The sequence below is a fragment of the Rhagoletis zephyria genome, unplaced genomic scaffold (assembly GCF_001687245.7).
Source record: "Rhagoletis zephyria isolate East Lansing unplaced genomic scaffold, Rhagoletis_zephyria_1.1 Rzeph_scaffold_01432, whole genome shotgun sequence".
NCBI classification, from domain to species: domain Eukaryota; kingdom Metazoa; phylum Arthropoda; class Insecta; order Diptera; family Tephritidae; genus Rhagoletis; species Rhagoletis zephyria.
This window is the reverse complement of record NW_016158516.1, coordinates 52389-68713: the sequence shown is the minus strand read 5'-3', so window position 1 is coordinate 68713 and position 16325 is coordinate 52389. Positions and strand designations below refer to the sequence as shown.

The following is a 16325-nucleotide window of genomic DNA, read 5'->3' as shown; positions in this document are numbered from 1 at the left end:
TGTTTGAAGCATTTTTGTTCCAGCTGAATCAGACGATATTATTTTCGTAGGCCTGGGGGCAGATTCTGTAACAATTTTAGAATCGGTATCGGTTTTGTTGACGTATGATATGAAATATTTGTATGCCAACAAGTGCGATATCGATCGGAAACTTGTCGCTAACTGGTTACAGAATCTTCCCCCTGAAAGGCTTCTTCATCCGTCTAAGCATTTTTCTTGAACCTTGGATCGACTAAAGTTAAAACCGATAAAATAATAATTCTCTGTTGCGATAAGTTCACGTGTTTTAGCCGATATCATATAAATTAGTAATGAAAGTTTTTTCCAAACTTGAAATTTACAGCATTATTCTGTATCACGAACGATAGGCAACACGAACGATTCGTCTGCAGAGGAATGCTTCAAAAATTAGTCCGGGGGCATCATTTTAGTCGGTTTAAACACAACCGAGACCATTGCAACGTAATGTATGAAAAGCAACATGAAGACGACCGATAGAGTTTAAAATCGCAATCAGAGAGGTTGTCGTCTGCAGACGAATCGTTCGTTTTGCCTATCGTTCGTGATACAGAATAAGGCCCTTAATGTAAAAAATCGGTATCGGGTTCCGAAAAGGAAATATTGGGTACCGAAATCTTTTTTAAGTATTGGGTACCGACAATTTAGACCATCACTATTTTTTTTATTTATTCAATTCAATTCANAACATTTTTTCTTCTTCCATTCTTGCTCACGTTTTGGCATTTCTCTCGCGCAATTGCACCAGTGTGACGTCACACAAAAATTATTCTCAAAAATCCTCTCTGATCGGCGCAATCTTGTATTCTATCATTTTTGCCATTAATTAAGTCATAGACAAACATAAGCGACTGGACAATTCTCTTCGCTTCCAGAGATTTCAAATTAATTAGTTTGCACCTAGCACCATATGAAGGAAGAGGATCCGAGAAATTAAGCGGCTGAAGAGCAAAGCGAATAAATTTTCGTTGAACACGTTCAATGTAGATAGATGCTTAAAAGCAATTGAAATTCTTCTTATTAGAAATAAAATTTATAGTTAATAGTTTTTATTCATTTGGACTTATAGTTCTAAGAAATTAAATGCTTCTAGAAGATTCGCTTTTCTATTAGTTTAAAAACATTTCGATGAGTTGAAAATATCGGTAAAACATTTAGCCATGATTAGCAACGCGGTGGCTTTCCACTGCGCTTGATGTTAAGTAAAAACCAATCGCGTTTTATATTTAAAACGTTACAAAAGTTAGTTTATTTTTCGTAATAAAATTGTGTTTGAGTACACATACCAAGAAATATAAGCTCTGATCCAGTACTCCATGAACTTACAGGATTTTACACGAACTTGCAGGAAGTTGCAGGAAAAATGTTCCCGTACTGAAAATTCTCCAAAATCCTGTAAATGAGAGCGACTTTTTTAGAGTTATGTAGAGAATGAAGTTGCAAGATTTTACCCGAACTTTTTCTTCTGGTAAAATCATGAAAAGTGTCAAGCAATCACTGGTTGACGTTTTTACAGGAAAAATGGTTTTTGTGTTCCCGTACTTTTTGTTGTTACTCACTTTTTTCTCTCACTTCAGAGATTAATTTTGCTGTTTGACAGTTTTACAGGATTTTTCACAAAAAGTATTGGATCAGAGCTATAGTATGTAAAATATGGTGATGTGCCTTGGCGTGAAGGTAGCCGTTTCTCCGTGTGCACGCGCTGAGACGGTTGAATTTGGAGTAAAATAGTAAAATATTAAAACAATTTATACACGTACATACATACAAGATTCTATATAATAGATGCAAAAATAAAACACAACAAAATATCAATATCTCAGACTTCTTCATTATTTTTGTTCCATGCTTGTAAGTTGAAGCTTCCAAATGAGCCAAATATAATGGCGGCTAAAAAGTAGGAAACGCCCAACGTAGCCATTACATAATTCCATTCAGTCTTGTTACCCTGTAAATTAGAATACAATATATACACACAATATGCATTTCGATATTGTACAAAATATGTCGCAGAAAGTTAAAAGGGACCTTCGTGACGAAGAAATAGATTTTTACAACAAACCGAAGCTTTCTAGCTGCATTCGTTTTTTCAAAAATTCACCTCAAACTTTGAGAAAACGTACCAAAAAAATAAAATTCACGTGCCAAATTCAAAGTCGCCTTTCTCGAAAACTTCAGTACCTTAGAACCGAAGCTCCCTTTAAACCTTCCTGGTCAAATATGTATGTAGTATGTATACATTACAAAAATAATATATAATTTAATAATATACTATTTGGACATGCAAATGCAATATTTGCTGGCTTTTTAAACCTCAACCAAACTAAATAATTCAAATTTTAGCATTCACGTTAAACTTTATGAGAAGAACTTCGCAGCAAGTTTTTCAGTTGGTAAGCGCTTTTTTCAGGCTTTCAAGGTTTTATTAAGCTATACGTTTTATAAGCTGAATAACGTGCTGAAAGCCTGTAAAACCTAGTGCGGAGCTCTACTCCAAGATTGTGCTCCAACTGACACAAATAGTTTTTTCCAATACCTTAAAAACCTTAAGGTTTTGTTATGCATATTTTGCATTACAGCGCATATATGTACATATGTATAATTGGGTGGCCCAAAAATGCATGTGAAAAAGTAAATTCAGAATCTATTTTCTGTCACCCCTAGTATTGTTCTATACCAAAAAAATATACCCCTATTTTTTTATTTTAAAATCAAAAAATATTTAGAGGTCGCTCGAAGCGCTCAAAGTTTTCCATGTACCTTCCGTAGAAATGGTATAGAATTCTTGAAAATCAATATTTTTCGATCGGAAAACTCTGTTTCTCTTCAGGAGATTCCCGATAATAATACCCATAATTTACTTAACAATTTTTTCAAAGTAACTATATTTTATAGGTCCGCCAAAACCCTCAGAAAATGCCAGAAAATGCGATCCAGGATAAATAAAAAATCTTTAATATTAAAAAATGTTTAAATAATTAATTGGGTATTGGTATTAGAAGTCTCCTGAAGAGAACCGGAGTTTCCCGATGAAGAATTCTATACCATCTACGAAAATTGTTTTTTTTTCCACTGAAAACTTTGAGCGCTTTGACCGACGTCTAAATATTTTTTGATTTCAAAATAAAAAAAATAGGGTTATATATTTTTTCGATATAGAACAATCCTAGGGGTGAGAGCATTAAAATTCCGACTTTACTTATTTTGAACCACCCTAAAGAGTATCCTTGTTTATGCCCCATTACAAAGGGGGAAGGCTGTTAGAATTCCCACACAGGAAAATGCGTTGAAATACCTTGGAAAATGTAATGTGCTTATCGAAAAATATCGATGCTCAAATCAAAGAAATACCTCAATCTATTTTCGCCCACAACGCCCTAAGTAGATTTCCTCCTTTTTTTATTTGTCAATAACCGATTGACGATTTGGCCCGAAACCAAAAATAATTCGCCAAATTGTTGCTCTTCTTATCTCGAAAGCCTCCAAATCCATCCCATCTTTGTTTGTCAACAACCAGGTTTCTGTGCCTTATAAAAGCTCGGGCAAGTAGAGCGTAATTTTTTTCTGTCGAGGAAGCACTCTGCTTTTAAATTGGCTACCGAGCTCAAGGAAGCGCCTGTTGATAAAATTTATACTCCGCTCGATCTCCACGCTGGCGTTATTGGTGGTAGTAACGTGTGTCCCAATTTGTGAAGGCCGTTGCCAAGAGATTATTTGTCTTGTGCTCGTTTACCGCTCGACGAACCTCTTTTGCCGTCTTATGTAAGCTGGAAAATGCTATGCTTACAGCCCTGGTCTTGATACCGACGATGTCAATGCCATCTGCATCCGCAGCATCATTGTGCTTTTGATGTAAATGCTTCCGATGAGGTTCAGATGGGCAGCTCGTATTACGCTTTTTAACATCAAATTAAAGGGTTCGCATGAAAGTGAATCGAATCCATCGCCTTGCAGAGGTCCCTCCCAATTCGGACCGAGAAATATTTGACCTCAACGTTTCTCTACGTAGTCGTATTCGTTTTGCAGGGATTACAAATTTAGATATGTCTTCCTAGGAGCAGCTCCTTTTCGTACTAACAAAATTGATTTTAAAAGCTTTGAAAAGGTGGTGAGTGTCGACTTGTTTACCTAATGTCTTTTCGAGAATTTGACATACTGTGAAAACGTGGATATGCCAGGCCTGAAGTCAAACCCATAAGATTCAATCAGTTCGTTCATGAAGGGTTTCACTCGTTCACACCATATCGTCGATGGGTCTTTGTATGCAATAGTTAGAGGGCTTAACCCGCCGTAATTGTTACAAGCGGCATAATCTTCCTTTTTTTCGAAAGTATACTGGGATTCCAATCTTCGGGCATGTATTCATCGCCGCCGGCTTTAAACAGCTCACTCGGTGTTCCGTCGGCTCCAGAGGCTTTGTTTTTTAAGCCGCTGTGCTTAAATCGTCTTGGTCCAATTGAATGGTCAGGGTTCTTCATCAAATGCGCTAATTGTGTCGATATTCAAAAGCGTTGAGCATATCTCAAGTCAGTTTTCCTGATTTCCAATTGCATTTTAGCTATTCGAACTCGAGTCCTTCCGCTTCTCTTTTCTTCCTCTGGAAAGTACGTCTCTATTATTACGTTTTTTCCACGTTCCGCTCAGTTCAAGCATGTCTCTGAATAAAGCTTAAAAAGGCCCTCAACACCTGAAAACCCTGGTGTGGTGTTCCAATCTAAGAGTTTTCAGGCGCCAACCGCTTTTCCGACTTTCAGCACTTTATTCAGCTTTAAGTTTTACATTATGGCCTGAGTGCTGAAAGGTACAACGCCTGAAAAGCTTCTATTGTTTGCTATCTTTAGTTTGGTTGAGGCTTTAGTTTAAAGAACTCAAATAACAGTTATGGATACACATATGTACATACCTGCACAGCTATAGCGGAGATGATGATTGGTGAAATGAAACCATTCCATGTTGAAAAAGAATTTGCAATTCCCGAAAGTAAACCCGCATATGACGGTGTTAAGTGTAATAAACTGGGCCAATAACCGCCAGAAAATGCCATATCAGTGAATATACCCACAAACAGAATCATCAATATAATAATAATATGTTGATTTTCACTGGTTAACACAATGATGACAAGTAACTTGATTGTTAGGAGATTACCTAAATATTAGTTAATTAAATGATATGTATTTAGTAAATTAGAAAATTAAAAAAAATTACTTAATATTAAAAAAAAGTCATAGCAGTTCCAATAATTGACCCCCCTAATATCCAGTTTATACTATTAATATATGTACTTACACAAAACGTAAAATATTTTTCCATAAAGTGTTGACTTATAGTTTGGTTTTCTTACAACATATGTGCATAATGGCACAGTGATGATTTTGGAAATAATACCACCCAAAAAGGGCGTTGCTGCGAATATTCCCATCTTGCAAAGTAGAAAAGATGAATTATATCTTTATAGCTGGATATGTGAAAGTTCCGCATAAACTTACTTGTGGTATTGAGAAACCCAGAGCTTCTCTCAAAAATCGTGGCAACATCATTGTCATCACAATTATGCCATAGCTGTGGAAAACGTGCGTCAATATAAAGGCATACACTGGTGGCGAGGAGAGAATTTTCTTCCAAGGTACGCTTTTTGACTAAAATAGATATGTATGTATGTATGCTTTCGAATAATACATTTTTCTTTAGGTTACTTACTTTCGTCTTTTCATTGTTTGTTGATTCCAAATAATCGCGCTCTCCTGCTGATAATCTCGGATGTTCTTCCAGTGTATTATATACCAGCCAATGACACGAAATTCCAAATATCAAAGCAGTGACACCCACTATATAAAACGTCAATTCCCAATTGTAGTGGCAAAAGAATGCAGATAATGGAAAAGCGATGAGAGGACCAATTGAGTAACCGCCATAAGCAATTGACAATAACGCGGTACGCTCCTTTTTATGGGCCCATGTGGAGAATAGTTGGTATAGGGCAGGATTTCCAAAACCCTACGTTTTATGTGTGGGGAAAATTTTTGAGAAATAAATAAATTTTTAGTAATGAAATATTTGTTTACCTTAATTTAGATAATAATATGTGCTCATGTCCGGCTACAAAATATTGATACGGATCAGTTTATTTTTCATAAAAAATTTTCTAGAAATATATTTGTACTACACTCTAAAAAAAATTGTGTTAATTTCCTAGCTAAAAGGTAGGTTACTGATTTCCTACCTTATTATCCGCGATATTTCGGACTTTTTTGAGTGTAATATAGCTGCTGTGGTGTGCGTAATTTTACTACGAAAGTATGTACAAACTACAAAATACACATCTGCCGTTTGATTTCACCCGTAGAATTGTGTACAGCCGCTAATAAAAAGGATTTTTACACACGAAAATGTGTAAACGAGAAAAATACATACTTATCGTGTAAATTTACCAAAAAATTTAAAAATTAACAAAAATATACTCGATTTATATTCGCATTTTTAAGCAGATTTTTTAGAGTGTAGGAATGTAAATTAACGTCGACGGGGTTTCTAGTACTCCGGGATTTAGTCAGAAATAGTCAGGAAGTTTTTAGTGAAGGTATTACAAATGCGTATAGGGGAACGAGGCGAAAATTTTATGTTACTCTCTTGTCGATGGCATCTTGAAACTAAAATTGACTATCACGTTACGTGTAGCCTACGTCACAGTTGTCAATTCAAATGCATTTTGGCAGGAGTAGTTAATATGAAAAGCCATTTAAAATTGTAAGAACTCCACACCGAGCTTCGATGCATCTACAAAATTTTCCAAATACTTAGTCCTTTATGCTATGAATATATCCAGAACAGCTTGAATTCCCCTTAATGAACGCCTACTCACTATCAAGGAGTTATATTCTACCTCAGAACATAATCCGCTTACAGCTGGAAAAACATATTTTGATGTAATGAATTACATATGTACATCTACAAAATGAAATTTGTTCCATCTTAAGCGATGAACGATTGATGAGACTTAATACGAATATTGATTTGTTAGTACCGGAACTATTTCTTGCACGTTTATTTTCCAAAAGTTCTTCAACGGCTGCGAATGCCGCATTATACTAAAGCCCGTCTTTCGACATTAGCTACTACTAGTGAACCCGCATGGCGTTAATATTTATGCCGAAAATTGAATTTCAAAAACTCGGAGATCCGAGTGCCATATTTCATCAAAACCGTGCCTGAGTGAAGAGCAGTCTCGCATAGTGCGTATTTTTATTTTCATCGAATTTCAAATCACCCTATTTATTCATAAAAAAGTTCTTAGTTAAAAAATAAAACTTTATCATACTTCTACAGGTTAAGGCCTCTCATTTTTGAAATTCCTTTTCAAAAGTATTCTCAAAACAAAATCTTCTTAAATCTCTGTCATCTGACATTGTGATACACATGTTCGAACAAATGGCAACCCTCCTAAATAAAGGTCACGAATAAATCCCTTTCAAATCCATTTCGATTTAGACCCATCTTTTAGAAATTCATCCTCCTTAATAAATAATTTGAATGTAACTTTTTAACCGACTTCCAAAAAAAGGAGGAGGTTATCAGTTCGTCGGAATATTTTTTTCGTTTTTTTTTTATGTATGNGACTTCCAAAAAAAGGAGGAGGTTATCAGTTCGCCGGAATATTTTTTTTTGTTTTTTTTTTTTATGTATGTTGTTTATGTTCTTACCGCATGACTTTGGACCACGTCAACCAATTTCGATAATTCTTTTTGCATCGGAAAGGTAGTGTCTCAGAGGTGGTCCCATACTCATCTGGTTGAGATCCGATCAGTGGATCATGAGATATATATATATATATATATATTTTTTTTTTATATGGGAGTTGAAGTCGGTTTTTTTTTTTGCTAAAAGTTACTTGTTAAACACATTTTTAAACATTCCAAATGTTCAAACTAAAGATTTTTTCAATATTCTTTCGTTTGACTACGATATTTTTATATTTCATATTTTTGAATTAGTTAATTGAAACAGGTGGCAGTCCTTTTCAAAAGTCTTTTCACGCTTAATCATTGTTAACTCTCCTTCGCCGGACACTGCGATACATATTTTAATTAACTGATGCATTAAGTGGAATTTTATTTTCAAACATGTGGCAACCACGCTAGATACAGTTCAGGAATAGAAATTTTCCAAACCCCCTTCGATTGATACCCATATTTTTTTTATACTTCATTTAGCTTATAAAATAATTCGAATTTAACTTTTTAAGAAGGTAGCAACCCTCTTCCAACACCTCAAAAATATTCTTAGCGTTCAAACTTAAGATTTCTTAAGACTCCTTCCTTTGACATCTATATTGTGATATTTCGTATAACTTGTGTAAACTGAATTCGACATTTCAAAGAGGTGGCAACCTTCTTCAAAATATTTTCAAACTACTACTTTCTGAAACACCTTTCGTGTGTCACCCATATGGTGATACATATTTCTCTTATGTACATAGAGTATTGAAGCACTTTAAAAATAGTTTTTAACCGACTTCCAAAAAAGGAGGAGGTTATCAGTACGTCGGAATATTTTTTTTTTTGTTTTTTTTTTTTTATGTATGTTACCGCATAACTTTGGACCACGTCAACCGATTTCGATAATTCTTGCATCGGAAAGGTAGTGTCTCAGAGGTGGTCCCATACTAATCTGGTTAAGATCCGATCAGCGGATCATGAGATATATATATGTATATATATATTTTTTTTATATGGGAGTTGAAGTCGGTTTTTTTTTTGCTAAAAAATTACTTGTTTGTTTATGTTCTTACCGCCACTAAACCTTGCATTAGACGCACAACCATCGTAGCTATATAACTGATGCGTGCAACAAATGGTATCAAAATGAATATCAGTGCCTGAATAATAATGGAGTGGATGAAGAAGAACTTCCCTCCAAATTTGTCTGCCAATCGACCGGCGAAGCAAAGTGTAACCACATAGCCATAGTAAAATGTTGACTGTATAATGAATTCCTGTTTACGTGTCCATGCCACTCGGATTGGCTAGAAAGATGAAAAGAAATTGAAATAAAATTATATACAAATTTTGCGAATGTTAAGACTTATTTTGTTCTACGTACAAACTAAATACATCCACGACAATTTCAAATTAAAAAAAAAACCGCTACCAGGGTTTTAAAAAAATGATTTTTGTTTTTAAATTGCAAAACACGACAAAATCTTGACTTTAAAAGCGTTAACTCAGCGAGTTTATGAAATTATATGAATTAATTTTAATGACATGCTAAATTTATCAGATTTCATGTAAACATTTCGTGATATAAATAAAAAAATTTAAATTTTTTCAAACCCTGGCAGCGATCCCTGAAAATTTGGACAATTTAGAAGAAAAATAGAGAAGTGTCCCATAAAAAACTAAAGTGTTGATATTTTAAGAAGCACCCTAGTATGGTTATATATACATATCGGTACCTAAAGGTGAAAAGGTTCCAAAGGTGTTCCTACTCTTTCGTCCGAAATCGCTCTCTCTGGGCAACATGAGTAGGCCTTGTGCGAGATGTGTTAACGAGCTCGTGGGAAGCCTTGGAAGTACTAGGTTTAAGGGTCCTTAAAAATGTGAAGACTCTGTTCACCATGAAGTGGTGGATACATAAAGGTGCATTTAACAAAATTTTCCCAGTTTCTGGTAGTGCGCAAGAAATGCGATGGACGGGGCAAGACAACTAACAAATGTAGGCCTACTACAGCTGCCATGTAAGGGAGGGGGGATTGGATTTGTGGTTAAAGAGAGAGCTCGTCACTAAGTACTGTCGGTCAGTCCGGTGGACGAGCGTCTCGTCATATTCTGCAATAAAGCGAGATTCATCAACGCCTTGTTTATTTGCGCTCACGCCTCCACGGAGAGAAGGACGAGGTGACCAAAGATCTCTTCAATGAGCGCTAGCAGCGCAGTTACGAGCGATTGTCCCGCCACAATTTAAAAATGGTACTTGGTGGCCTGAATTCAGGGTGGGAAAGGAAGCCATCTTTGGGATTGACCGATAACGGACTGAATCTAATCGACTTCACCGGCGTCGAAACATGGTGGAATGCAGTGGCGTCTAGCTACGTGGCTGAAAATAAATCGATTAGAAATCAATATATGGAGCTGAAGAGGGAAGCGAAACGTTTTTCCATAACAAATAGAGAGATATCGAATTACGTTAGTGCGAAGAGCTTTAAATGTTAACCGAATTTTTTTTTATCAGAAAGTTAAATGACTTACTGAAAGTTTCAAGATCAGGGCGAAAGAGCAATTACATAAGAAAGTATTCTCATAACTCCCATTTGCAGTTCCAAGGCGACAAAAAACTTTGCCACACACACACACATAAATAAAACCGGCCCTATTTACTCTCTTTTCCTAAGACAGGAACTATACTCATTTTAGTATTTCTGAGTACAAAGGACTTGTAGAGGGTGTGCAATATGTAGGTACATATGTATGTATGTGTGCACATGAGGATGGTCCAAAAATGCCCGTGAAAAAAGTAAAGTCCGAATTTTAATGCTCTCACCCCCAAGGATTGTTTCATATTTAAAAAATATACACCTGCTTTTGTATATCGAAATCAAAAAATAGAGGTCGCTCAAAGCCCTGAAAGTTTTCCATGTATTTTAAGTGGGAACACATTTTTTTTTGTAGAAATGGTTTGGAATTCTTGGAAATCAATATTGTCGATCGGAAAACTTTGTTTCTCTTCAGGAGACTTCCAAGAAGAATATCTAATTGTTTACTTTACCAGTTTTTATTACTACCGAATCCTTTTTTATCGGTCCCCATTGCATATTTTGGGGTTTCCGGGAGACCTATGAAATATAGCTAATATTAAGAAATGGCGACCGCTGTGGTGTGGTGTAGAGCATTGCGCGCTACCATTTCGCAGGGCCAGGGTTCAAGCCCAACATTTTTTCTAATGTATTCTGCCATGAAAAACCCTTGTGAGACAACATCAAGGCGCACGCTACAAACCGGAGGAGAAGCTCGGTCTAACACTAACCTATTGTGTGAGCCCCAAGGTGAGTTGAACTGTGTTGAGTAGAGCTGAGTTCTGATAAAGCGAATTCAAGTGAAGTGAGTTTAGATAAGTGAAGGTGAGTTAGGATGAGGTGAGGTGATATAAGGTGAGCTGAGGGGAAGTAACATTAGTTGGGGTGAGTCGAGCAGGGAGGATTTGGACTTAGCACTTATCATAGCATAGCATAGCATGGCAAACTTAGCATAACATAACATAACAATACAACATACAATAACATAACATAACATACTATAACATAACATACTATAACATAACATAACATATCTCATTCCACAGTTGTATCTCCTTTTCTCTCAGTTTTATCTTCATATTTTCTTTTGCCTTTATCTGCATTCTTTTCTTCATCCACATAATCACCCCCACCATTGTCATTATGTCAAGAATGATAGAATACAAGATTGCGCTCATCAAAGAGGATTTTTGAATATAATTTTATTGTGACGTCACACCTGTCCAGTTGCGAGAGAGAAATGCTAAAACGCGAGCAGGAATGGAAGAAGAAGAAAAAATGTTGCAAGGAAAATGTAAACAAGTTGCACCGGTCCGAGATCGGCGCAACCTTTGTATTCTCTCAATCGTGGTAGAGACGGTGTCACTTTTGAATTGATTTTTTCACTTTATTTTAAACTCATTTGAAATTTGAGTAACTCTCTGCACATCAGCATCAGAATAGGTACCTTGCTAATGATATGCAATTATCTATATCTTAGAAGTATAGTTTAGCCGTATCGTCGCCCGTATGCCGGAAACATGAATGTGTAAAAATGAAAGGTTTGGGAAACTTAATTCTACATTTACGCAATTGGTATTCTGAGTTTTGATATAACGTAGAACATCCAAAGGTTAATCAAGTCAACCCAATAATTCAAAACTGATAAATTTGCACATTCATGCTTCTGGCATGAGTGTGACGATGTAAGATTATTTAAAAAAAAATGGTTAAGTAAAGAAATTGGGTATTATTATTGCAAGTCTCCTGAAGAGAATCAGCATTTTTCGATCGAAAAATATTAGGGCTGTTCAGGATATTGTGGTAATGGCAATGGATTTGTAGTTGGAATTGCATTTGCAAATTTTATGCTTGCTACCATGGCATTTTATTGTTGTGAATTTACAAATACGCCGAATATGCAAATAAAAGAGTATATGCACAAGATCCTGAACAGCCCAATAGATTTGCAAGAATTGTTTTTTCCCATTTATGTAAGTACATAAATAACATAAATGAACAACTTTGAGCGCTTTGAGCGACATCTAAATATTCTTTGATTTCAAAATAATAGATCAACGGTGGGCAAACGCGGCTCTTTGCTTAGCAAAATGCGGCTTGTTTTACTTTCTCTTTGCTTAGAACATTTTGGCTCTTTTTACTTTTTAAAATACATATTTCTTTGCTGGACATTCTTTTCCATTGTGTTGTTTGTTTTTTTTTTTAATTTATTCATTTTATATACACGTACGCAAATTGAGATCGGAATATTACCCGCAATTGGAGAATGAAAATTGGCTTTCTGACTTATGAACTGATTATGGCAATTTAACGTACCTTAGCGCTCTCTCTTAACAATTCTGTTAAATGGATGTTGCTTATAATTGAACAGCCCAAGCTTAACGTAACATAATGCCACGTCGAAATCTGTTTCATTTTGATTCTCTAAGTTCTACGTTCCGTTAAGTTAAGTTAAATTGCCGTAATTAGGCTTTTAATGCTCTTTACCGATATGATGGAACATTTGCAAAACTTGAATTTGTCTCTACAAGTAGAGAATAAAAATGTTTTTGGTTTGACGCAAATTATTTTAAGTTTTGAAGCTAACTACGTCTTTTTATTCACGATCTCCAAAAAAGCATATTTCATCATTTTCCATGGCTAGAACAAATATTGCACATGATTTAAAGGCGGATTTTGAAAAAAGATTTGCCGATTTGAAATTATTTAAATGTACGTTTGCATACTTCATAAACCCATTTTTATGTAACTTAATTGTGGATGAATTTACAGTATTCGAAATACTCCTTTTTAAGAAAAGCGAAAAAAAGTTGAAGTTTTTGGAATTAAAAGAAGATAAGGCCCTGGAAATGCAACATAAAGCTTTGCTATTGCTTGAATTTCGGCAATAATTACCAGATTTAAAATATCAGCTGCGTGCTATATATTTTCAATTTTTGGTATAACGTATAAATGTGAGACTGTACTCTACAATGAAATTCGTAACGCCAAAATACCGTTCACAATTAGTTGCATTCGCGTACCTGATAATTATTAAAAGTTATAAAAACTATCAGCTTTTTGTGTTTGCAAAGTAGGGGAAATTGAGAGAGCAAAATCACATTTCATTTTGAGGGAAAGCTCTAGCAGCTTTATGCTGGAAAAATTTTTGCCAACTGCAAATTGCCAACAAGAAAACAGAAATTCAATTTTTCTATCAAAACAACTAACAAAAAAAATAAAAATAATGAAAGATCTGGCATCTTCCGATTATTTTGTTTTGCTTTGCTGTTCGTTTTCGTCCCAATAAAACATAAAAAAAAGTGCATAATTCACACATCGTTTTTAAGGAAGATTTTCCGAATTTGCAGAGGTTGCGGTTTTATCGGGAGTGTCGGAAAACGATTTTGGTCCCGTCCCGCCCGCATAGACCTTCCCGATACCGCCCATCCCGGCCAATTTAAAATCAGTACCGTGGGTCCCGCGGGTCCCGATATCCCGCGTCCATCTCTAGTTTCGAAGTTAAAATAGTAAAATGCGACTAATGAAACTTGTAAGCAGTAAGTAATTATTCATTTAAAAAATTCGGGATTTGCTTTCTTACGTTTTCAGTTTTATACTTTTGAATGTAAACAAAATTTCTTTCAGCGGTTTGTCTAACTTGCAAGTTTCTGCAAATTTTCTGTTCGCGTACTATTTGGGATATTTTTCTCTTGTGAGAGAACAGATGCCATTTCGGCGGGATTTTGCCGTTGGACATCTTTTACTGGAGATTTGAACGAACGTACCTATTGACTAGCCAACATTTAACAGAACTGTTACGAACGGCTTTAACTGATATAAAACGCGATTTTGAAAATTTGGCCAAGGGGATGTTTTGAATTTACTTTAATATCTATCTTACGTACTTTAGAATAATAATACAATTAATGCTTTCATTTCTAAAAATAATTTAATTAAAAATACAATTTTTGTTTTTGTGGCTCTTTTTGTAGCAATTAGAATTTACATGTGGCTTTTATCGGCCTCGGCCTTGCCCACCCCTGTAAAAATAGAACAGGTATAGAAAGTATAGAACAATACTAGGGGGTGAGAGTATACAAATTCCGACTGTTCTTTTGATTGACCACCCTAATGTACATACACACATGCACATGCACTTACATATGTACATGTGTAGCATATGTTTCAACATAGTTGCCAACTTGGTGCTTTAAGCACTAGATTTAGTGCTTTTTGAAAATTAAAACGCCAAAAAAAAATTTTTAGTGCCCAGTGCCTTTTTTAGTGCTTTTTTCTGAACTAAAATTACTCCGATATAGTTAAAACCTGAAATAATTTTTAATATTTAAAGCTGTGGCAGCACTGAATTTACAAAAATCTACAAATTTAAATGCACTTAAATACAACCATGACTTAGTAGATATGCGAGTAAGTTAAGTATTTCTTTTTTTCTTTTCTAATTATTTGTAAAAATTTTTATTTTTGTACCACCTGAGTAAAACACATCGTTTCTTGGTGCTGAATCCAAATCTGGCCGAACAATTGCTCTAGCACTAGTATTTTGAGATATCCCAACCTCAAAGTGCCAAAATCACGGTTTTTGGCGATATTTATTTGAGGTTATATAATGAAAACATAAATTTGTTTTGCTCATTTCTACTTAGGGCATGATTTTCGTTTGTTGGGATTCGATTTTTCTTTCTTGAGATATATCAGTTTTAATGTGCAGTACTTCGGTATTACGTCGTAAGCATGAGTCATGTGTAGCATGTGTAGAGGCCATACAATCGATGTGAACAAAAAGGTTTTGTTTATTGATTTATGTATGCATTCTTGTAAATATTGTTAATTTTTTGTTTTTGTTAAATACACACAAACTGTTATGAAAAAAGCATCCATTGATTCAAAACCATTTGGTGCTTTTAGTGTTTTTTTTTCCAAGTTTTTGGTGCTTTTTGAAAATCAAAAGTTGGCAACACTGTGTTTTAAACAAAGAAAAAACCGCTACATGTGAATTCCAACATTTGGAATATTTTTACTTACATTTTCATTCGACGGCGAACTGTCTCTTGCATAAACAAACTGTGACAATGTTTCCAGTGTAGTATTCGAGTTATCTTCATCCTTTTTAACCATGCACAGTACGCTAAAATCGAATGTGTTGCGCATGCATAAATGCATAACCATAGCAATGAAGGCGCATATTGCATAGGTTAAACGCACCGAGCAAAGCAGCGGATAGTGGGGCGGCGGTTTATTAGGTTGTGCTTGCTCCACGGCAGCTTCATTTGACAGTTTACGAGTATTTTCAGTCATTACAAACAAATATATCTAATAAACAAACAAAAATATGACTTAAAATGGAATTAACAGCTGTTTTATGTTAGATTTAATTTTTTTTTTTTACACGCAATAGAGACGCGGACGGACTCACACCACGCGAAATATTTAGAACACTAGTTTTTCGAATTGCTAATTGTCCGCTGATCGACAGCTAAACGGCTAACCGTAAAACACGTTCAATATGCACTTCGGTGACGATTAGGTAATTTTAAAACAGAATTCGTTCCATTGTCACGTTTAAGTGAGGAATGCGCAAAAAGAGCACACTCCACGTTTAATCTAACAACAATTACATTTTCGAAGTTATTTTATGTTGAAATAGAATTCTCTTTTTCTTTCCAACGCCATTTCCAGTGGCGTCTTCCCCTCTCATTTGTGCAGTCTACGATTTTCCGCGCCAAACATGCAAATAAAAAACAGAAATTGTAGAGAAAAAGCAATGAAATTACTTTTGTTTTTTTGCGAAGTTAAATTATTAGGCTAATCATAAATGAATTAGTTTTCAACTTGTGATAAATAATCACAATACGGGCAACTACTTCATTGAAAATGGAAATTTATACGTATTAACAAATTTTTTTTTTTTACTGAAAACAAGAAATAAAACTATGGAAAGTAGGCTGATATTTGGCAGCAGGCTTCTAAGCTCATTGCTACACCGGCGAACCCATGGGGGTACGGGCTAGGGTTGCAA

At 35.2% G+C, this 16325-nt stretch overlaps 1 protein-coding gene across 1 annotated transcript; it reads right to left on the bottom strand.

The window, feature by feature from the left end:
• Positions 1–1746: 1746 nt before the first annotated feature.
• LOC108363998 (sialin) lies at positions 1747–15604 on the bottom strand. Its single transcript, XM_017617539.1, has 7 exons — positions 15332–15604; positions 8807–9040; positions 5719–6015; positions 5508–5657; positions 5308–5440; positions 4922–5166; positions 1747–1966 (listed from the first exon to the last, which is right to left on the bottom strand). Exons 1-7 carry the CDS (start codon positions 15602–15604, stop codon positions 1838–1840), a joined length of 1461 nt encoding a protein of 486 aa, XP_017473028.1. The 3' UTR covers positions 1747–1837.
• Between the last annotated feature and the right edge of the window lie 721 nt (positions 15605–16325).

Bases quoted from the DNA above. Each gene is read 5' to 3' on its own strand.
- LOC108363998 (XM_017617539.1), bottom strand. From the start codon at position 15,604: ATGACTGAAAATACTCGTAAACTGTCAAATGAAGCTGCCGTGGAGCAA. The intron at 6,016-8,806 runs GTAAGAACATAA...CATAAAACGTAG, and splicing joins TAATGCAAGGTTTAGTGGCG to GGTTTTGGAAATCCTGCCCT. The intron at 5,167-5,307 runs GTAAGTACATAT...ACTAATATTTAG, and splicing joins AAAAATATTTTACGTTTTGT to GTAATCTCCTAACAATCAAG.